Below are 22,128 nucleotides of genomic sequence, written 5' to 3'. Positions count from 1 at the left end.
GGAGGAGGAACTCGTGTGCACAGAAGGGATGGAGCCCCACCCCATGCATTTCCATGGAGACCTGTTCTCTGGACCAAAGCTCTGGTACTGCATTCTGCCCACTTTTACCCTGGTACAGGGTGACAGAATTGGGGCACCAGAGTTGAGGGACTAATAAGAGATAATGTAGCATCAAGACCAAGCTAGATTTTCCCAGGTATGCAATGAACTGTCACTTTGAGAGTCACAGAGCTGTGGAAAGTCAGGGCAGGAAGGTGACTATCTTGCCCCCCCAAGGTCACCAGCCTAGAGATGACTGAACTACAACCCAGGTCTCCTGACACCAATCCAGGATCCCCCCCTTTTACCGCTTCAACAATTTGTCACCCCAAGAATAGGACACATGGGGAAGGTCCAGAGAGACCCCAGGCAGGGACGGGGAGGCAGAACCCCCAGCTTTGCAGGCAACAGACTGTCCCAGATGTGGCAGTGGGGTTTCTGGCCTCCACTAAAATAATCCACATCACACCTCTGTGCAAGTCTATTTCTTTATTTGCTCAAATAACAGTATAAAAAAATGTCAGTTGGATGCCAGCATCGGGAACTCATAGCAAATATTCCTAGAGCAAAAGTACATCACTGCAAATAAGACACCAGGTACAAAAAGTTCCAGACCTTCCGTTCACAATTCCTTCTCCTTCACCTGTTGAGCTGTGTCCCGACAAAGGTGAATCCATAAGTAGCTCACCTCAACCCACTTCTCAGAAGCATCAAGGACAATGACAGGACTGTCAGTGTGTGTGTGTGTGTGTGTGTGTGTGTGTGTGTGTGTGTGTGTGTGTGTGTGACTGAACTCCCTGAAGCTTTGCCTTGGGTCTGAAGCCAGCCCCGGGCTGGTGGAGTGGCTCAAGTGGTAGAGCGCCTGCCTAGCAAGCATGAGACCCTGAGTTCAAGCCCCAGTGCCACCAAAAAAAAAAAGATAAAAAGAGCAAAATGAACAGTTTTAATTCTAGCATTAGTTTAAAGAAAAAAAGTGAACAATTGAATAAAAATAAGGAATTGGTTAAATAACGTTGAATGAAGCCAGCCCCATCTGAGAGCCCAGGCCCTTCCTGACCTTATTCTCCTCCCGCCCCACTGTGCTTGCCACAGGCTCAGCACAGCAGTCAACATCCATCAAGGGTGACAAGGCTCAATCTGCTGTCCAGCAGGTTCTAGACAATGGCCAAGGGGTGTGTCTGTCTGCAGCCCTGTTAGCTGCACGCAGCTATGGACGTAAGGTAATTGCCCACCTGTGTCAAGCTTCGAACCTGACCAGCTGTGCAGAAAGCAGAGCCTCTATTGCCCCACACTCGCCTTTGTGCAAATACAAAAATAAAAATAAAAACAAAAACAAAAAAACTCTTAAGACACTTTCTTGCCAGCAGCTGCAAAATTGTGACCACAAAACTATAAATCCACAGCGTCTAAAGTATGACTTGCCCCTCGGGTAAGGGACTCTTGAGCAGTGAACACTCACGCAACTATCCATGCCAGACCTGCCTAAGACTCCTCCATTTCCTGAAAACTAACCAGATGTAGCTGTAATAAAAATCACACATGGCACTAGACAACTTCAGATCTCTTCAGCAGAGTGGCTCAAGCGGTAAGATCGCCCGTGTGGCAAGTGTGAGGCCCTGAGTTCAAACCCCAGTGCTGCCAAAAAAACAATCACCAAAAAAAGAACTCAGAACCCTTCACAGCCATTTCTCACTGACTCTTAGCAAACACTAAGAGAAGGGAGAGGTCCAGGTATCAGCCTCATTCCTCTGGCCGTAGAATTACAGGACACAGGTTGAAAGGGTTCCCCAATCTACAGGTCTCCCCAGTCTGTGGCCTGCAGAGTTCTCAGGAAGCATTTACAAATCCATCTTAGCCGACTGGATAAGTGACATGTGGCACATACAGGCACGTCTGTTTGAGTGCATGGTTGGAGATTAAATAAAAAATTACTTTTAAGGCTAACGTCTGGGGAAACATCGGGGGGCTTCTGCATGACAGCCTGTTGGGGAAAGGTTCAACAGGTGAGCCTGGTCCTCTGACCCCACCCAGTGCTGGCTGCCCAACATGGCCTCTGCATCCAGCATTCATGGAAGAAGGTGTTTTGCATCCACAGACAACAGTGCATGGACACAGAACGATCGTCTGCTCTGTCCCCAGGCATGTTTGGGAAGCACGGGCTTGGGAAATCACAGCCATCTTCACGGCCTCCTGTCAATGCCTGTCCAGTTCCAGGGAACCTCAGTGTTAGACATGGCTTTCAGTCTGGACTCTGAAAGCCCTCCAGGCTTGTGATGTTCTGGAGGAGAAAAAGGACACAGGGTTAGCCATGGCCCAGTGATTTATGGGTCTCGCTCAGCAAACAGACTTCTCACTACCCCGCCTACACTGCACGCCAGACTCAGTCCTTGCAGCACTTCTGTCCTCACTGCATGCTCATCCTTCCTCCCCAGCTTCAGCCTCCTGTCCTTGCTGCTTGAAGTCATGGCCTGCTGCCTCCCAGAAGCCTCCCAGGCCAGCTTGCTCCAGCTCCCTCTCCTTTGGCGTTTGATGGCTGTTTATTTTCATCATTTGTAAATGTGTCTTTTTTCCACTAGTATGCGAAGTCTTTGGAGCAGGACTTCCCCAGCTAAGCACAGTCAGTATCTGCTGGATGAACTTGAGAGAGCGAAGAGATAGATAGATGAATGAATGAATGGGTGAGTGAGTGAGTGAGTGACTGAATGAATGAACAAGTGAATGAGTGAATGGATGAGTGGATGGATGGATGGATGAGTGAATGAGTGAGTGAGTGGGTGAATGGTTGAGGGAAACCATTCATGGAGTTAGTTAGGGCCGGTGAGGACGTTAGGGAATGGATCTTTCCATCCTGCGTTTTATAAAATACTCAGGTCACTCCACCACTCCGAGGACAAAGCATCTGTGGCACCCTGTTCCTGGGGAGAAGACAGTGAGGCAAGAGAAGAGAGGCCAAAGTCACAAGGAGTTCCCGCAAGGAAAAAAAAGCAGAGCATTGGTGAGGTCCAGCTCTCCTGCAGTCAGACCAGCTTTCTGGAGACTTCTCCAGGAGAGGAAGACGGGGGTGTTCCGACTAACGATAACTGTGCAAAAAGCTCTGGTTCCAGGGGACCCCTTGCGTGCACAAGTTCTGGTTCTGTGTGTCCAAACCCAACAATCAGAACAGCCGATTCCTTTAAAGTCCCACCTGCACCCAGTAGATGCCACATGACAGATCTGCCTCGAGTGTCTAAGTTATCTCAAGTGAATTGGAAAAGGACTGAAGGGAGGGGGATTTCTGTTTATCAAAGTCCACTTAAAAAACCAGTGGCCAGTGTTATCTCTAACAGGGACACCCCAGGGCCTCGGGGATGATGCCCATTCGTGAGAATGACACGGGGTGGGGCTTGTCAGCTGAGGCCCAGGCAGGGCATGACCCGGACCCAACAGCCCACGAGACTCTTCCCTACCTCCACCCCCACCACCCCTTATTTGAAATACAGCCTTACTTTGTTTCTCACTTAAATTTTATCATGAATTTTACCACACTCTGGTATTGGGAAGCTAAGTAGCAGAGTCCATGAGAGAACAAGGCTAGCTAAGACAGGGGTCGGTCCAATCAATATCCACATAGGCATCAAAGTGTGAAAATGGACCTACGATTGGAGCTCAGAGCCAAATAAAGAAGATGCTAACAATGGAGTAAAATCAGTGAGGTTTCGGGAAACAAATTGGTTTAGAATTGTCTAGGGAGACCTCAGTGAAGAGGTAGCATCTGAACTGAATCCTAAAAGTTCTGGCTGAGCAGAGAGGGAAGAAGACAGAAGGCAGGTCCACTTAGGGCTGCCCATGGCCCCGTGTCCCTTGTACCGTATGGATGCCGTCCTTCCCCACCCTCTCTCACCTGCGGGAACTGGGCGTAATTGTGCTGGTCACAGTGGCCTCTGGAGCCCATGAGGCTGCAGATGGTGCGGCTCTGACTACCAGACAATTTATTAACCAAGCCAAAGGTAAACGGGGAGGATCTCTTGGCCAGGCTCCTGTCCCCATCGGAAGAACAGGCCTTCTGGCTGCGCAGGGTGGACAGCAGCTTCTTGAGGGAGGTGTCTGAGAACTCGTAAAAAATCCTCTTAAAGCTGGGGTGACGCGGGATCTGGAAACAGAGATGAAGGAGGGTCACTAGTGTCACTACAGAAGTCCCTCCACCTGTCCCCTGCCCCAGCTCTGGGCTCATTCCCCAAATGAGCAAATCCCTCTGCCATTCCCCACTGGTCAGAATCAGTTCTGCAAAGTCCAGCGCACAGCAGGACCAAGCAGGAAAAGGAAGGACAGCCCTTCAGACTCAAGATGATTCAGTGAAGTAAGCTCGCTGAGCCCATTTGACCATCTGCAAAATGGGGTGATACTATCCCCTTCCCAGGACTGTTGAGGAGGGGATCAAGTGAGACGGTCTTGATAAAATGTTTCATGGAGTCTGCTGTCTGACTCTTAGTCTCCTCCATCCAACTCCCTCCTTCCTCCCTGAATATGAGAGGTGGTGTCCCTGGGACAGACGCAGAGCCAAGGACTTGGATACGGGTGGTTTAGTTGTTACATGAAGCCTGGAGTGCTGATTGGGAACAGAGACCTGGGACAGGATGGGAAGGCAGCCCACACAGTGGACACCTGCAGCTTAATCCCTCAGGGTAGGCCTCCCCAGGGAGGGACTAGATCTTTGCATACCCACTGCTAATCAGCCACTGGTGGAGGCTGCCACTGGGGAAGTGGACAGTATTAGTTTCACCTACTACTTGCTAACAGTGGCTCTGGGTCCTCAGGCAAAGGGATGTAGGTGCTGGCAGCTAGGAGTTGGATGGGTGCTGAGGTGAGGAGTCAACAACCCCCTCCCATGGGATCTCTGCCTCTCTGGGGAGGCTCTGTTTTTCAAGAGCAGGGAGCCTCTATCACAGGCTAACCAGAGGGAAGGCCAATCCACAGGCTAACCAGAGGGAAGTCCAATCTAGTTCTAGTAAGAACTAGAGCCCACTGTAGTAGCACGTGCCTGTAATCCCAGCTACTCAGGAGGCAGAAGTAGGAAGATCATAGTCTGGGGCCAGCCTGAGCAAACGCTCAAGATGATCTCAAAAATAAACTAAGCAAAAAAGGGCTGGGGTGTGGCTCAAATGGTAGAGCTCCTGCCTAGCAAGCTTGAGGCCCTGTGTTACAATCCCAGTGCCCCAAAAAACCTGGGGACACAAACGCTGAAGGCCACGGCCAAGAAAGCATGAAGGGGACCTTGCAGAGGAGCAGATTCAAGGGCTGGACGGCACAGGGTGGCTTCCAAGGCTCTGGATGTGACCTGAGTCCCAAATACAGGATTCAGACTGGGGGAGGTCCTGGCTGGCAGAGGGAGCCCCGCAAGCATTTTATTATTTTAAACAAACATTTGCCTCACCTGCTACGTGCCTGGCATTTTCTGAATAGGCAGTAAGTTTGGTCAAATAGGTAATTATACTCCATTTTGCAAAAGAGGAAACTGAGGCTTAGAGAGGCCCCAGGTCACCCAGAGACACAAAGGTGGAGAAGACTGAGCCCAGGTCCCAGGGAGCCTGGGGAGGACTCAGTGGTGCTCACCTGCTTCCCCAGCTCGCCGTCCACCTCCTGAAGAAGTGCTACCAGCTCGTGGATGATGAGGTCCTCTGAGGAAAGAGGGAAGGGTAAGGGCCAGAGAGGGGAAGACGCCCAGTCCCCCTCCCACGATAGAAAGCTGCCACAGCGCCTGTGTTGCTGACAACAGCACTGTCTCTCTGAAATGCGGCACCCAGGCCAGTCAGGCAGAAGAAGAAACATCTTCCCTAAAGCCAGCACTGGAGGAGCGTCCCAGAAATGGAAGGGACCATGGCTGGGGGCCTCCCCTGCCACCACAGTCAACTCCAGGTGGACAATCATCAGGAGTGGAAGTTTGGGCCGGGAGTGGCTAACCAGGATGCAAGGAGGGGACAGGCCACCACAGGTGCTGGTGCAGCAGGAGCGCCCACCCGCCTGGGTTATCAGCAGTGGTGTGTGGGGTGCAAATGGGCAGGAAACTTATGGAGTGGTCATTATGAACTGTTGGCAGCTTGAAACAGCCAAGGTAGAAGTGCTTATGCCCCTGAAGTCTACAGATGCTACAGGTCAGAGCCTGTCAGAGCACACCACCGATCATGACGCCAGACTGGACATGAAATGTTCAAGCAAACCTCCCACAGAATACACGGCGTTCTGGGCTGGAGGACAGGTGTCACCACAGCACTGCCCAGCAGCCCCATTTAAAGGACAAGTGTCTGCCCTTTCCCCTCTCCTAGGGTCTCCTGGGGTATTTGCAGCTGCCCTCTTAGCTCCCTCCTGGAGCTGCTGCCTAGCTGTCCCAGGTGACAGAGGGCAGTACTAACTAGATTCGCACGCCAGCGAAGGTCGCCCTTCTGATGCAAGGCTTCTGGTCTTGGGGGTTGCTTCTGAGAACCCAAGTGGTCCCCCTTCTGCAGCCGAGGGCTGCCAACACTCCAGACCTTCAGGACCTAAGGGCAAGAGAGACCCTGTGAGTGTTTTACATCTATCTCAGGTCCCCAGAATTCCCAGCCCTGCCCTGCCTCGGGGGGTGGGGGGGTGGTGGTCACAGAGCTCTCTTAACCTCTCCAGAAATCTAATCTAATCTAATCTTTCCTCCAGCCCCTCTGCCCCCGCGCAGTCTGGAATGGGGCAGACTGGAAGTGAACCACTTCCTCTTTCACTCCTGAGGCTTTGCCAAGTCAACTGGTCTAACCTCACCTTCTCTGTCCGTCAAGTGAAAGAGGGACCAAGGTGAACCAAGATAGAATGTGTGACAGTGTCCTACAGTAGGCACTTCACAAATGTCAGGGAATCACTGTCTTCCAGTGGTCCCCACTGTGTGCAGTAAAACCACAGAAGCTCAGGCCATGCTCGTCTTCTTCAAACCTGGCCCTCAGCTCCTGTTTGCTTTCCTAGGGCCTCTGACACACTGATCTAGGGGACAGAAGCTTGGGTCTCACAGTGTCTTGGTCTCAGTGTTTCTGTGGGGACATGATGGAGGAAAGGAGGGTGTGTGTTGAGTGGTGGGTCCTGCTGACAATCAGACCCCTCTCTCCCCCACTTCCCCACACTTTCCCTTCTGTCCAGTGTGGAAAGTCAAACAGAAGTCAAGACTGAGGTGACCTTCGGGGAAGCCTCCGTTACCATGGCAATACCAGGCCTGCTCACCTGAGCAGCTGGAGATGGAGGGCCGCTGGCCACCCACACACAGGGGCAGGAAGCTGGGCCTCTTGGGTGGCCGGACCTCTGTGTTGGAGGCATCGGCAGTGTACCCCCTCTTGAGTTCCTTGGAGCCATATTTCTTATGAGAAAAGGCTCTCCGGAGGCTGGACTTTTTCTCCTGGGATTTCTTTCTGCAGACTGGGGCCAGGTTTTCTACAGCTGCCTCTGCCTCCTGGACTTGAGGTTGCTGTGAGGGGGAAAAGAGAAACTGAGTCAGGGTCCACAACCTTAAGGAGATTGCAGGTGGACTAGAGGGTGTGGCCTAGTCAAGGAGCATGGAGCTCCACGCTGGGGAATGGGTATGGTGGGGAGTTGAGTGTGGTCTGGAGTGGGCAGGAGGCTCAGGAAGCAGCAGGAGTTCCTGCACCCAGGAGGGGCAGTATGGGGGTCCCGGGAGAAGGGCAGGGGCACCAGGGGGATGACTTCCTCACCTGCTCTCCCTCCTGCTCTTCTGCATCCCGCAGCAGGGCAAGGATCTTCTGCATAAATTCTCCTACAAGAAATCAGAGTGCTTAGAGAAACTCTTCTATGACAAGTTCAAATTCAAGGCAGCTCCCACTGTCCTCCCAGGGGTCCTAGGCAGGGCTGCACCCCTCTAGGTGGACTGAAGACAAAGCTGGCTTCCCAAGAGTACACTCAACCCTTTCTCCAACAGGGACCTCAGGAAAGGGAAAAGAGGTGGCCCTGCCTCTGGAAAAGGGATCCTGGCCTGTTCCCCACAGGCCCTTTCAGTGCCATCCTCATCTCAGGGACCCTTCCCAAGTCCCCCTGCAAGGAGCATTGTTTACAAAAGGTGCACAAGGCAGAATCCAGGAAAAAGGCAGGGCTGGTGGTATGGCTCAAGTGGTAAAGTGCCTGCCCAGTAAGCACAAGGCCAAGTTCAATTCCCAGTACCTAAGAAAGAGAGACAGACAGATAGGTGGAGAGGCAGAGGGGGAGAGAGGACTGACAATGACTATGAGTCTAGGCCTGGCCCTACCAATGATAAAATAATAACAGTGACAGCAACTTGCCTTTGTCGAGCTTCCCGCCTCTGCCCCCTGCCCCCTTCCTCTCTCAAGCTGGCCTAACAACAACAGTACAGCAAAGAGAAGCTGACATGAATTGCCTAAAAGCTTTTTAGGATTTAATTCACTCAGAGCTTCCAACAACCCTAGGAAGGAGGTGCTGTGATTACTCCCATCTTACAGAGGGGGAAACTGAGACCAGAGATGGAGTGACTTGGCCAGGTTCACACACTTAGAGGGGGTCCAAGCTCAGATTAATACCAGGCCCTAAAGATCAGGCCATCTACCAAGTCCTTGCCCTTCCCCGATTGCCTGCCGCCTGCCTCACTGAGCCAGTGTGTCACTGCTATCATGTAAGGGTGTGTGACAGGCAGGCCAGCTCACTCGGGCCTGTGCTCTGGGCACATGCTCCCTCCCCAGCCTGAGGCTCCTAGAGAAAGGTCTGGACAAGCCACTGCCTGTCCTTGGCTCAGTTTCTCTTCTGCAAGTGGACAAGTCAGGCCAGAAGTTCCCCCCAAGAGGTGTCTGAGAAAAGGAGAGGGGTACTCACTGGATTCTGGGACCCCGTCCAGCAGAAGCTCCTCTTCCAGTCCCTGGCATCTGGCTTGGGTGGGAAGCTCCAAGGGGCTTGGGACCTCACCATGGCCAGGTAGGGTCTCGTGGACTCCAGGTTCTTCTGAGCCTGGGGAACAGAATGGACCAGTGGGCACACTGCATGGGTCTGAAGGTGGTAGCCATGCCCAGTGGCTGTACTGACTCTATAGGGGATGCCAGGATGCATCACACTGAGGCCCTGCTGTGCTGCAGGTGAGTGGCTGGGCTCAGCCTCTGGTTTAGGAGCGAAGGATAAACTTCCATAGTGCTGGCTTTCCTGGGCTTCCCTGCCATTCTTCCCTCCCTGGTGGCTCCAGCCCTCCGCCATTATGGCTCGATCCACAAAGTGAATAGTAGGTGCCCGATTCCAGGGATTCCAGGATGAGTGAAGGACCACATCCAGCACCATGGGCCTGAATCTGCTCCTGTGTTGCCTCCCTGGCTCCAGTTCCTTCCTGGATACCTTACCCCATTCCCAGGTGTGGACGCTGAGGCTGCAGAGATGTGGGCAGTTGCGGGACCCCTAAACACAATCCCCATGGAAGGCTTAGGGGTGTTGCCCGGATGTGAGTGAGGGTGTGTGAGGAAGTGATCAGCCGGCATCTCTCTCCCCATCCCACCCCACACCACCCACGGCTCAATTGGGAAACTCAGAATGGGGACCAAAGCCCTTCAAGTGGCCAGTGGCAGCCCTGGGAAGGTTCCAGAGCTGGAGGCAGCTGCACTGTTGCCATGGCAACACCAGGCCTGCTTACCAAGGCTGTTGGAGATGGAGGGCCGGTGGCCACCAACACACAACAAGCCGGGCCTCCTGGGCGACCGAGCCTCAGAGCTGCTCGCTCTCTTGGGCTCCTCAGGGCTGAGTTTCTTAAGAGAAAAGACCCTCTTGAGGCTGGGCTTTTTTTCCTGGGATTTCCTCCCGAGGGCCACTGCTGGGTTTTGTGGAGCCACCTCTGGCTGAGGAGCTTGCAATTGCTGTGGGGGAGAAGAGAGAAACTGAGTCAGGCCACTAACCTTGAAGAGAAGGAACCAGCAGCCCAGCACTGCATAGGGGCGGGCCCCAGAGGAGGGCAGCTCTGAGCCCTGAGCAGGAGGGAGGGACTGAGGTGGCTTGGAAGGACAGGTGGAGCTCCAACAAGGAGGAGAGAGAAGGGCCCCCTAGATCTGCACAGAGTGGGAGTTCTGCACTTGCTCCTCACCTCTTCCTCCCACTGGTCACCCACTTTCTTGAGCAATTCCACAATCATAAGGATGACAGCGTCCTCTGTAAGAGAGCACATGCAATGCACCTGTCACTCTAAATGCACAGAGCACACTTTCCAACGCCCATCTTGAACTTCTGACACCGACCTGGGCCTCTGTACCAAGTAAGGGGCTCAAAACGGCTCCTGGAAGGGGGGAGTATCACATCCCAGGGGCGGTACTTCCTGAGGGAGGGATGGAAAATCTGAGGGGGAAGGGTCTGAGCCAGAGTTGACATTTCACACAAGAGATTTCAGGTCACCCTCCAGCCAGTCAACTCTTGCCCTACTAAGTCCTTTAAACTTCACCGATCTGTGAGCGTCCACTTTGATCCGGTGAGCTGTGTGACCCTGGGTAAATCTCACACCCTCTGTGGGCCTTCCTCTCTTTCCCTGTGAAATGTGGATTATAAATCTTGGTGCTGCCCCCCTCAGAGGCCGCCAGGCCATCAAATGAGGGAAGGAGCCTGGAGACACTTTGCAAGGCTGATGCTGAATCACAGTGTGGGAAATGGTGGATGCTGGGCCTAACTAAGGTGAAGAAGGAAAGACATTAGCAGGGTGGGTGACATCAACAGCCTGCCACACTCATGTCTCCACCACATTCTGTACAGGAGCCAGGGACAACAGAAATGGCTTCCTTCCGTTGATACCCAGTCAACATTACTCAGAACGATGTGCCCAGCCTGCCCTCTGCAGGCTGCCAGCAGACTTCACATGAAAACAGGTAAGAATAAAGGTTTCTTGTTCCCAGGCTGGCTGCCCTCTCTTCCCTTTTGTTTACAAAGTCTGTTTGCTTCCAGTTCTTGACTCAGTCTACCAGCTGATTCGCTCTTAGGTGAGCAAACAATTAGCTGTAAAGTAAATATCCTACAAAATAACTAGCTAAAAAGTCTCAAGTGGGGCACAGTGGCTCATGCCTGTAATCCTAGTTACTCAGGAGGCAGAGATTTGGAAGATTGCAATTTGAGGCCAGCCCAGCAAACGGTTCGTGAGAACCTATCATGAAAATACTCAACACGAAAAAGGGCTGGCAAGGTGGCTCAAGTGGTAGAGTGGCTGCCCAGCAAGTATCAGGCCCTGAGTTCAAACCCCAGTGCTGCCAAAAAAATAAATAAATAAAAGAAAATACCTTTCAGCTACTCTGAGTTGCATAGCTCCCCTCTGTCCTAGCTTTTAAAACATGGCCATTCTTTTTCAGGGAATTAGAAGAATAGGATATTTTTGTTGATATATTATGGTTGGGAAAAATAACATTCTTGTGAGTGTGTATTACACTGTCTTTATATCCTAGTGACCTGTGTTTAGTATTTAGAGATGAAGCACCATTTTTTTCTGAAGCGGTTCTACACCAAAATTATATGTACAGTTTGATAGGAAGCAAGCCAGCACTTACCAATGGTGGCCATACGAGAGTGCAGTGAACTATTCTTTCCACATTTTATTTTATTTTATAGTGCTAGTGATTGAGCCTGGGGTCTCTTTCATGCTAAGCAAATGCTACCACTGAGCTATGCCCCCAGTGACTACACTTCTATATATTTTTAAATAAAATAAATTTTAGAGCTGGGACACAGAGGTGTTCACAATTCACACCCAGCCTTTTCAGAGGCTTTTCTGTGCTCTGTGAGTCTAAGAATAATCTTAAGATGCAAAAGGAAAACCCATTGCCATGAACACACAGGCAGGAGAATGTGTCAGCAGCTTTTCCAACTCCAAAACTCCCTTCTGTGACATTCTAAAATAAGTGTGGCCAGAAGCAGCCAAACAGGCAAGCAAGAGCAATGCGTGTGTTTTGAGAGCCACCCTCCAAGGTCTCAGTGACCAGCAGAGCAATCCCTGTCATCTGGTGATAGCCACAGGTGAGGACACGAGGGACTGGCACTTACCATCAGGCTTTTTGAGCTCCTCTTCTGGCAGGGGCCCTGCAGCTTGGGGAGGAGTGTCCGAGAGTCCAGCATTCCTCCCTTGGAAGGGCAAGAACTGGTGGAGATTGGAATCTTGTCCACCTAGAACATAGACGAAGGGGACACAAACATACATCAGTGACGTTCTTCTGACTTTGTTCATCCATACAAGAAAACGGCACCAAATTCACAGTGCAACAGGCCCTGCTGTCGCCAGCTCTAAGCCTAAGCCAAGGGTCAGAAGTCTGCCATGATTTCCAGTTGCGGGAGGCGCTCACAGCAGGCTCCCTCTCAACTGGGTCTTCCTGGTATCTCTTATAGCCCCCAACCCCACCCCAAACCACTGCTATGTGTCTGTGTTCATGTGGAAGGGTGTGAAGTTGTGAGTGTGTGTGAGTGAGTGTGTGCATGCAGGTGTGTGCTTCTGTAGGACTGAATGTATGAGTTCTGAGCACTCCAGGGCAAAGCCATGACCCCTGGAATGTTCTGGGGGCTAGTTCCTTCATTTCACAAGTGAGGAACCAAAGGCTGCGGAGACAGCCATTTGCTCAAACCCACAGAGCAGGTTTGGGCCTGATGGAGCCAAGTTGGCACCAGCACCCCAACTGCCATCTATGAACCAGTGGGGGCAGGGAGGGCTTCCCCGTCAACCTTCCTGCTTATCCTCGCCTGTGCTCCTCAACTTTCATAGCTGCAGCAACAGCTACCGTGTGCCAAGCACCCTCCTGTGGGCCGTGCCACCCTGAGACAGCAAGGGTGTACGTGAAGAAAAAGCAATTGAGGCTCAAAGAAGAGTCACCAGCCCCAGGCCACACACGCAGGGAACAGTGCAAGCTCAAGTGTTTTGACCTCAAGTGCTCAGCCATGGCGCTACTCTACCTCAGAGAAATGTCCCCACCGTCCACGTCTCCTCTGTTGAAAGTTTTAAGGAGCAATGCTCTGGCCTTGGGAGGGGCACTGGGGTCACCCTAGGGACGCCTGTCTGCTCACCCCTGTGAGTCGGGCCCAGATCAGCTTCCTCAGGCAGCCCTGCCTCTTGGCCTCTGGCCTCCTGGTGTTGAGGCCCCTCAGTGTCCTCGGCACCATGTTTCCTGTGCCCGTGTTTCTTGCGGCTGGCCTTCCTCTCCTGGGCTTTCTTTCTGAGGGCTGGCTCCTCTGCTGCCTCTGGGGGCTCAAGGGGCTCCTCCTTTCCCTTTGGCCTCCTGATGGCCTTTTCCCTGGGCTCCTCAGGGCCTGTCCTGAGGAGGAGGAGGAAGTTCAGTATGGTCTTCAGCCACCCCTGCTGGGCCCGCCTCTGGGCCTTGTCCTTCTTGATGTCTTCTGAGGGACTCTGCTCGCTGGGGGGACACTGCCTTGTCTCCTCCAATGTGAGGGCTGAGGCTGAGGTGCTCTGAGCCTCTGCAGACTGAGAGGGGCTTGCAGGATATTTGGCCCCATCGCTGGCCACCCGGCAAAGTGTCCTCTTGCAGGTGGTGGTGGGCAGGGAGAGGCACTGGCAGTTCCCTGCCTCAGAGTCCTTCCTGGGGACCTGTGACCTGTCCACAGACTGGGCTCGCCTATCCGCCAGAGGCTTCTGTGGGCCCTTCAGGTGCTCCATTGAGCTACAACCAAAACAAACAGCTCCCTTAGGAAAGGCCAACAGGAATGGCCAAGGTTGGCTAACTGGGCTGATGGGGCCTTGATCCTGCCATTACTGAAAGTGACCTCACCCCGTCCCAGTGACACTTTCCCAAAGCTGCTATCTTGGGTGGAGAGGGGTGTCATTAGAACTACTTTCCAGAGGAAGAAATGGAACCAGATCCCATGGCTGGTTAATGGGCCTCAAAAGAGCCCCGGGGGAATACAGCCCTGCCTTACCTTCACTTAGCCCAATGAGGTGACTTGGGACTGCTGACTCCAAAATTAAACATAATTAATTTGCATTTTTTCGAAGCCACTGAGTTAGTGGAATTTGTTACCACAGCGACAGGAAACTTGTGTAGCTGAAGCAGCGGCCAAGACCTGCTCCTCAAAGGCCTTGGGACTTGGGCAGCTCGTGCTGCATGGCTGGCCGTGTCCTCGTCTGAAGCAGGCCCAAGGCCACCCTGTCTGCTACCAGGCTGTAAAAATGAGAAGTCATCCCTGACTCCTTTCCTTCTCTCACTCCCACTTCTGACCCATCGGCAAAGCCTACCTACCTCACTTTCAGAGCATGTCACCTGCAGCCACCATCACTGCCTAGCTCGCCTGTGCTAGTGCTAGGAGGCAGTGGTCTCCTCACTGGCCTCCCTGCTCTCTGGGCCTCCCCTCTGTGACCTCCCCTTAACCGCATGGCCTAACCAACATGTCAGAGCTCGTCACTCCCTTCCTCCAATGCACTCCTTCCACTCAGAGTCCAACCCTTCCAGCGCCTGCAGACCCCACGTGGCCTGGTCCCTATCACCTCTTCCAACTGTGCCTCACTCACACACTGTCATGCTTCTTGCCCTCCTCCGGGCCCACTCCGCATCAGAGTTCTCACTGTGGCCAGCTGGACTTTCTAGACCATTCTTCCCCCAGGCAGCCTTATAGTTTGTTCCCTCACTGCCTCCAGGGCTCTGTTAAAATGGCACCTTCTCATAGCAGCCCATCGACTAAAATCTCATCAACTGAGCCTTTCTCCCTCCCCTTTGTCTATTTTGCTAGGTCCCAGCACCTTGACAGCTCACGGTTAATAATATTAAACTATGTGTCGTCACAAGCCTAGTTCTACTGGGTTCGTCCTATCTCAGAGCTTCGAGGGTTTGGGACTCCCTCTAGAACAAAGCCGCTGCCAACGGGAAAACACAAAAGAACCCTCGCCCCTCCTGGTGCATCCTAAGCAGGCCTGGGTGTGGGCATGGCATTGAACTTGGGTTTCTCTAATCTGAACTCCTGGGGCTTTCCAACTTTATCAGAGTTGTTCAAAACCTATGGTGGAAGTTAAAAGAAAAAATAAAAGGTGGTTCCAAACCCCAACCCAGAGCTCCCAGAGGCTCCTGTGGAGTTCAAGTCCATGGGCCGCCTATTCTTGCTTGTTATTATGGCTTTATCATGGATTGACTAAGTGTTATTTAGTGGCTTGTGTTATAAACTATGTATTTCCATCAAACCCCCTGCCTTTACCAACAGATCCATTTACTGTAAATGTACACTCTCCATACTTCCACACAGAGGCAAAAGCAACATAACCACAATTTCGTACACATGGGCTCCGTGGGAGTGTGTGAGAAAGACACAGGGTGAATAGGAAAGGCAGGGGACACAGAGAGATTTGAAGGTGACAGTGACATTCAGGATGCCTTCTCTCCTTTCAGCCCCAGTCTTGGGAGGATGGACAAACACTGCTGCAGCCCCCTGTCACCGTCATCAGAGGCCACGGTACCACAGCACTGCTGGGTATCCCCACGTGGACAGCCTTGGAGCAAATGAGAAAGGAGGCCAGGGGAGGAGGCAGGCCACGTGGAAGGCTGTATTTGGTGTTTGGTGTTCCTTAAAAGGAACATCTGGCCGCATGGAAACTAGTGTCACATCCCTGCACCCTCCATGGAAACAGACTGACGTCCTTCAGAGCTGCAGAGGCTGGCTGCCTCGCCATTGTGCCTCTGAAGGATAGTGTGGGTAGGAGGAGAAGTCATCTTTGTACCCACTAATTAGATTCCCGGGAATTACACTCGGTTCCAGAGACGTAACAGTGAGAAAGATGTCGCATGTGTCCAAACGAGAAAATTCTGGTCTTTAAACCAACAAGATTGCTGTGTGCACAGCTGACAGTAAATGCCTCCCCCTCCTCCTGGTGCCTTAGCTGCAGCTGCACGTGGCCTTAAGGGAAGGCAGGTTTAGGCAGAGGGGCTCCTTGCTGTAAGACCAAAGTAAGCTGAGCTGGAAATAGTTCCTTGACAGTGTCAGGGTTCCCTCTGCCTTTTCCATATGTTCCTGTGGTCAGGGAAAATAGGACAGGGTTGGCAGGGAAGCTGTTCTACAACCAAACCCCAAAATCAGCCGAGCACCCGTGTTGCCTTATTCCCTTTCTTCGTGTGCTAACTCTGCTCCAGGGGTCCCGTCTCACTGAGAGGTGGAGGTCCCCACCCAGCAGTGCAGAGAGACACAGTCATCTTTTAAAAAGCTGTCATCACTATGGAAACATCTCGACCATGGCCCACGATGGGCCCCCTCCTCCCGCCCTCAGAGAACACACAGCTGCTTCTAAGCAGAGCCGCACAATCCCACCACAGCCGCCTTCCCTCCTCAGTGGGTTTTCAAGAAAACTGCCTCCATTTCGGCCACCCCCTCCCTCCCGGGACAGCCAGGGCCTAAGCCCAGGCAGAGGTGAGGGAAGTAAGGAGAAGAGCAGGAGGCAGCAGCTGCTGTGGCCCCAGAGCAGGGAGCAGGTGGATGAATGGCTGCCATGTGGCCCGGGCTCCCACATTCCCTGCTCAGGAGTCATTCCAGGGTCTCCAAGGCCTTCCAACGCCAAACCCAGTGACCTTGTCCCCGCCTCGTTCCCTGCAAGTGCTGTATCATATCTACTTTCCTCTTTAGGTGGCAGTGACCGAGCTCCCCCAGCTCTTCCCCACCTATGACTGCTATACTCCAGAGACTTTATTCCAGCTCCAGACCAGGGATTGAGTAAGTGTGGCTGACCAGGGCAGGCAAAACCCCTACCCCAGGGTAAGCCCTCTCTAGGTGGCATATCCTGAAGACATGTAAAATGAAGACTATTTCAATATGATCAACTAGCCAGGCATAGTGACTCATGTCTGTAATCCCAGCTACTTGGGAATCAGAGTTCAGGACCATCACAGTTTGAGGCCAGCCTGGGCAAAAAGTCTGAGAGATCCCACCTCAACCAGTGGCTGAGCATGGTGACGTGCACCTGGCATCCATCTACTCAGAGAAGCACAAATAGGATCACGTTCCAAGCCCACCCAGGCAAAAGCAAGACCCTACTTCCAAAATAACCAAAGCAAAAAAGGGCTGGGGGCATGGCTTAAGAGGTAGAGCACCTGCCTAGCAAACACAAGGCCCTAAGTTCAAACCGCAGTGCCAAAAAAAAAAAATAAAAAATCACCTCCTCCCTTCTACATGGGCCACAATTAAATCTTCTAACTGCTCTGAGTGTGAAATTCTGCTTATCCAGGCTTCATCGAAAGCGACTTTCTTCTTCCTCTTTTTCTTGTTTACATTCAGGGCGGAATCCCACCCTGGCCCACTCCCGAAACCGGGAGGCAGGAGCACACCATCCTCACATGTAAACCCAGCCACTCTGGTAAACATGTTTATTGTCTCGGCAGAGAGTGACTTTCAGAGCAAAGTCCAAATCAGCCCAGAAATACCCAAGTGATGTGCAGATCACAGGATTTCTAAGGCGCGACATCCACTGGGTACATGTTTGACAACAAAAGCAGACCGCCAGGTAAAGTGCATGGCAGTGACCTGGGAGCAGGAAGTTCACCTATTTTCCCAGGCACGTGACTGCATGTGGCTAACTTTCTAAATCGAGCACTGACCTCATTTATAGGGCACCCTCTAACCAGCACTGACCTCATTTATAGGGCGCCCTCTAGCCAGCACTGACCTCATTTATAGGGTGCCCTCTAACCAGCACTGACCTCATTTATAGGGTGCCCTCTAACCAGCACTGACCTCATTTATAGGGCGCCCTCTAGCCAGCACTGACCTCATTTATAGGGTGCCCTCTAACCAGCACTGACCTCATTTATAGGGTGCCCTCTAACCAGCACTGACCTCATTTATAGGGTCCCCTCTAATGTGCTTACCTGGCCCTGTTACTCTAGCTACGACTTGCCATTTCCTAGAAAAGGTCACCAATCGCTCCTCCACCCTGTCCTTCACCCAGTGGATGTTCAACTGTGACCTGCCGGCCACACACCTGTGCAGCTGCTCCAAGGGGACAATGTGTGTGGCAAACACATATGGACCACAGTCCACACCCACAGTCACTGTCACCCACACTGCAAACCTGCACGGACACAGAACATCCAATATTTTCTCTGTCCCAAGAGAATAATCACCATCCTTGCGGTTTGCTCTGTCCCCTGCCCCACCGCACCCCTGGCCCGTGAGGCCCTCGTTTGTGGAACAAGTAAACAATACACAGATCTGTGCAAACCCAGCAGCGCTCCTCCTGAGCCCTCTCACTCCCAGGGCTCTGTGAGTCAGACTGGCTGGCAGGGGGAAGCCAAGACCTCAAGGTCCCTCAGCCATGGAGCAGACAGCTGGACCCGAATGTCCTTCTCTCTTCTAATTCTCTCCCCTACACCAAGTGGTCGCTTCCGAATATTAACACACACACACACACACACACACACACACACAAGTGAGCAAATCTGCTAATCCATGCTGACAAAAAACCACATCTGCACCCACACCATGACCGGTACATACAGCCACATGTTCACAGGGACAAACACCTGCACCCCAGAAGAAAAGACTGCAAACCCAGGACAGGCCTCACAGACCCCTGGGCAGAAAGCCAGCAGGAAACTGAGGCAGCACCTGAATTCGTGATCTCACGGGCACAGGGTAGCCACAGCCATTGCTCAGGCTTAGGAGCCCCCCACCCCCTGGGGGTGAGCACAAAGCCTTTGCCCTGAGCACCCACCATGCTGTGGTCCCCAGCCCTCCCCTCCCCAAATGCAGGGTAGCGAGGGGCTCCCAGGGTCCCTCAACCTCCACTGGCAGGGACAAGGTGGACCTCTCTCCCTCAACGCTGGGCCTGTCCTGCTTTCCAGGTGTGAGGTGGGGACTGTTCAAGGTCTCCTCTCTCTTTTGTGGAGTCCCTCAGAGGCTCCTAAAGTTAGACCGGACCTGTGAAGTGTTCAACCCACCTCCTGTAGTATGGGAATCCATCTTGCCACACTCCAGGCTCTGATAGGCCTCTCCCATCAGAGAGAACAGAGGCAGAACACTGCACTGCGGCCAGCCTGGGTTTTAAGGGCCACCTACCTTAGGCTGGGCTGAAGTTGGTGGCAGCTGTCCTTCACACACCTGAGAGGAGACCACCTCGCCCTCACACCCTCTCTGCTCCAGCCTCTCAGCCTGATGCCAGACCTCTTCGTGGCTCCTTAACTACAATGCAGTTAAACCCATCACACACCTGGCACCTGGTCCTGGATGGTCCCCAGGTGGCCACTTCTGAATAGTCACACACACACACACACACACACACACACACACACACACGCGCGCTCATCCATTTAAACCCATGGGGCCCAGGTGCAGATGGGTCGGGGTCTCCCACCAGGGCCGACATCTCCAAGTCCAGTGACTCTCCTGTTGCACCCCAAGGTCCCAGGGGGCCTCTGAGTGCCACATGGTCCTGTGGGGGGCTTCACTCCAATTCAGTGGAAAGCAATGGAGCTTGGCCACCTGTCATCACCAAACACACTTTCACCCAGTGCCTATTTTCCAGAAGGCGGGAGACTTTCAACATCTTGTTTGGTTGGTTTTGTTAGTTTTTTGAGACAGGGTCTTGCTATGTAGTCCAGGTTGGCCTCAAACCCACGATCCCCTCCCTCAGCATCCCAAATGCTGGGATTACAGATCTCCATCACCATGCCTGGTGAGATTTTCATTTTTTCAGGACCCTTTGGCACTCAAAAGAATGAACTTTCTAGTGGTGACCCTTTGGCCACTGACAAAGACTTGGCCTGGGGCTGTGAAGACATCACTTGCTCACAAAGCTGGAGAACTCCAAAAAACGATCACCACTCCCTTCATCCAACCTAGAGGCTGTGCTGCCTCACCCACCCCATCTTGTCCTCTATCCAAGACCACAGGCAATGCCATGCTGCCCAGGGACTGAGGTAGGGTGATGGGTTCTAATCCAATCTGCCCCTAGATCCCCATCAGAGAGCAGCAGGCCACCAGAGTTCTTAATAAGTTCCCCCCATCCTTGGATTAACTTTCAAACACCTTAGAGATCACAGAACCGTAGTGTAGCCAGGACACTTCCTGCTGGTGGAGGTCTCCTTCACTAGGTACCTTCCATACATCCTGGAACTTGGCCTCTGCAACGCCCCAGAGGGAAACCACAGACAGGACGTAGTGCTGCTCTATTCTACAGATGAGGGAACCAGGGCCCACGGGAGTGAAAGTCCTCACTCAGGGTAGCAGCTAATAACAGGTTTGGGACTTGAGATCAGAACTCTTCAAGTGACACCGATTAGGATTGTGGTCATTGAACCCTGTCCCTTCTTTTCCAGACAAGGAAACCAGCTCTAGTTAAGCCCAGCAAGCTAGAAGCAGAATTAGGACTGGACTTGGGTCTAACTCTCGACTCCTCTTCCTTCCAGGACCCCTAGACAGCTACCCACTGCTTCAGTCCCCAAAGGAGAGGGTTTTGATCCACCAACCTCTGACCACGAAAGTGGCACCTGACGCTGGAAACTTTGGGCTGGGGCCTCTGGATCTCGGGCTTTATGTTGGGCAACACTTCCTGTTGATTGGAAGTTGGATCCTCCAAGGTCAAGTCCAGTTCTCCAGGGAGAAGATGCTGCTGCTGCTGGCTGTGTGCAGCCACCTTGGAGTATATATCACAGCTCTGAGCTCACAGTAGCCAATCCAGAAGCCTGGGGGTTGACCCACCTGCCCTACCTGTCACCTCCCAGCTGCTTCCCGCTCCCAGCTCCCCCCGCACTAGGAGGCTTAGCTCAGCTGCCCAGGAAAAAAATAGTTTTAGTTGACAACTTCCTTATTGCACCAAGATCCCAATGAGAAACCAATGCTCAGAAAACAACCTCGTGTCTGGCTGGGGGCAGCTGCCAGTCTGTGCAATTGAAAACAAAACCCTTATGGGAAAGGGGGAGTGGTTAGGTTTATCACCTCCACACCCTGCCTCTGTTCTCTCTGAAGATCACAGAAAGAACTAGGAAAAAGAGGTCATGGATGGAATGACTTGCAGATAAAACCTGAGTTTGGCAATACTGCAGTTTGAACTCAGGTGCTTGCTCTTGATAGGCACTCCACCACTTGAGCCACACCCCTAGGCTCCCAAGTGCTAAGACTACAGAAAAAAAAAAAAAGTGTTACTTTTTTGGATAGGGTCTCTCATTTTTGTCTGGGGCCAGGCTTGGGCCTCCAATCTCCAACATACATTCCCTACATGACTGGGATTGCAGGCATATGCCACTAGGCCCAATTTGTTTGTTGAGATGGGGGTCTTAATAACTTTTTGTCCAGGCTGGTCTTGAACCTTCATCCTTCTGATCTCTGCCTCTGCCACGGAGATTACAGGCATGTACCAGTGTGCCCAGCCAAAACATGAACTTGGAAGTTGTTTGCCAAACCTTGCCTCCTGGGCAAGGCCACTATGTATCATAAGAGGGCTTGCAAAGTCAGGTTTTCACTTTCTGGAGTGTCTGGCTATATTTTTTTAGAGATGGAGCATACAAACATGTTTTAGAAAATCAGAAAAGAAAAACTGGCTTTATTTAAATAAAAGCAAAACTCTGTTAAAAATCCTCACTCAATTACTTGGGGAGGATTCCAAAATAAATACGGACGACTCATGGAGCTTCAGGGTGGCCCATACCTGCCAGCTGTGTGACCTTGGACAGAGGACATGAGGTCTCTGAGCTTGTTTTTCACTTAGAAAATGAATCGTCACTCAGGAGGTAACTCGGCGACAGGGCCAGAAGTGAAGTACTTACTAAAAAACGAAGAAAGGGTACCGGGTGCCTTTCCTTTCCCTGTGGATTAACGGTGCCTGGCCCTGAGTGAGGTCCCCGTAAGCAGCCAGTATTTCCCTGTTGCTAAAAGAGTTATTAGGGCTTCATTAACCTGTCAGCAAACAGGTTTTAAATCTACACACTGTCTCAGCACTGAACTTAGAGCCTTTGCTAACCCTAAAGGAAACCCAGACTTCAAACAACGGTTAAGTAACAGTCACTATTTTTTATTGATTTAATGAAACTGCAGTGTGCTACCTGAGACTTGTGGACTCTTTCTTACCCAGAGGGCAATGGACTCTGCTCTGTCCTTGTGGAGTCCCCAGAGAAAATCCCAGAAACAAGTGACAGAATAGGTGCTAGTGTTTGATGGGGGCAGAGCTTC

The 22,128-nt window shown here is 52.2% G+C and overlaps 1 protein-coding gene and 1 non-coding gene across 3 annotated transcripts; one reads left to right on the top strand and one right to left on the bottom strand.

Annotated features, from left to right (window-relative positions):
• Positions 1–513: 513 nt before the first annotated feature.
• Bnip5 (BCL2 interacting protein 5) lies at positions 514–20,722 on the bottom strand. Of its 2 annotated transcripts, none has more exons than XM_074082326.1 (12): positions 20,430–20,722; positions 13,045–13,655; positions 12,037–12,156; positions 10,106–10,170; positions 9,662–9,881; positions 8,863–8,994; positions 7,737–7,798; positions 7,252–7,492; positions 6,426–6,551; positions 5,629–5,693; positions 3,920–4,168; positions 514–2,954 (listed from the first exon to the last, which is right to left on the bottom strand). In XM_074082326.1, exons 2-12 carry the CDS (start codon positions 13,649–13,651, stop codon positions 2,895–2,897), a joined length of 1,947 nt encoding a protein of 648 aa, XP_073938427.1. In that variant the 5' UTR covers positions 13,652–13,655; positions 20,430–20,722; the 3' UTR covers positions 514–2,894. The 2 variants fall into 2 exon arrangements, with proteins under 2 accessions (XP_073938427.1, XP_020024516.2); XM_020168927.2 differs by having other exon boundaries at positions 514–2,317.
• On the top strand, positions 875–947 carry Trnaa-agc (transfer RNA alanine (anticodon AGC)). Its single transcript has one exon. It is a non-coding gene; the product is annotated as a tRNA-Ala (tRNA).
• Positions 20,723–22,128: the final 1,406 nt, after the last annotated feature.

This window comes from Castor canadensis, chromosome 8 (assembly GCF_047511655.1).
Source record: "Castor canadensis chromosome 8, mCasCan1.hap1v2, whole genome shotgun sequence".
Taxonomy (NCBI): domain Eukaryota; kingdom Metazoa; phylum Chordata; class Mammalia; order Rodentia; family Castoridae; genus Castor; species Castor canadensis.
This window is presented reverse-complemented; position numbering and strand designations above follow the sequence as displayed.

Coding starts and splice junctions, on each gene's coding strand:
- Bnip5 (XM_074082326.1), bottom strand. CDS start 13,651: ATGGAGCACCTGAAGGGCCCACAGAAGCCTCTGGCGGATAGGCGAGCC. Junction 12,157..13,044: donor TCTGGGCCCGACTCACAGGG/GTGAGCAGACAG, acceptor TCTATGTTCTAG/GTGGACAAGATTCCAATCTC. Junction 4,169..5,628: donor ACGGCGAGCTGGGGAAGCAG/GTGAGCACCACT, acceptor CTCTGTTTCCAG/ATCCCGCGTCACCCCAGCTT.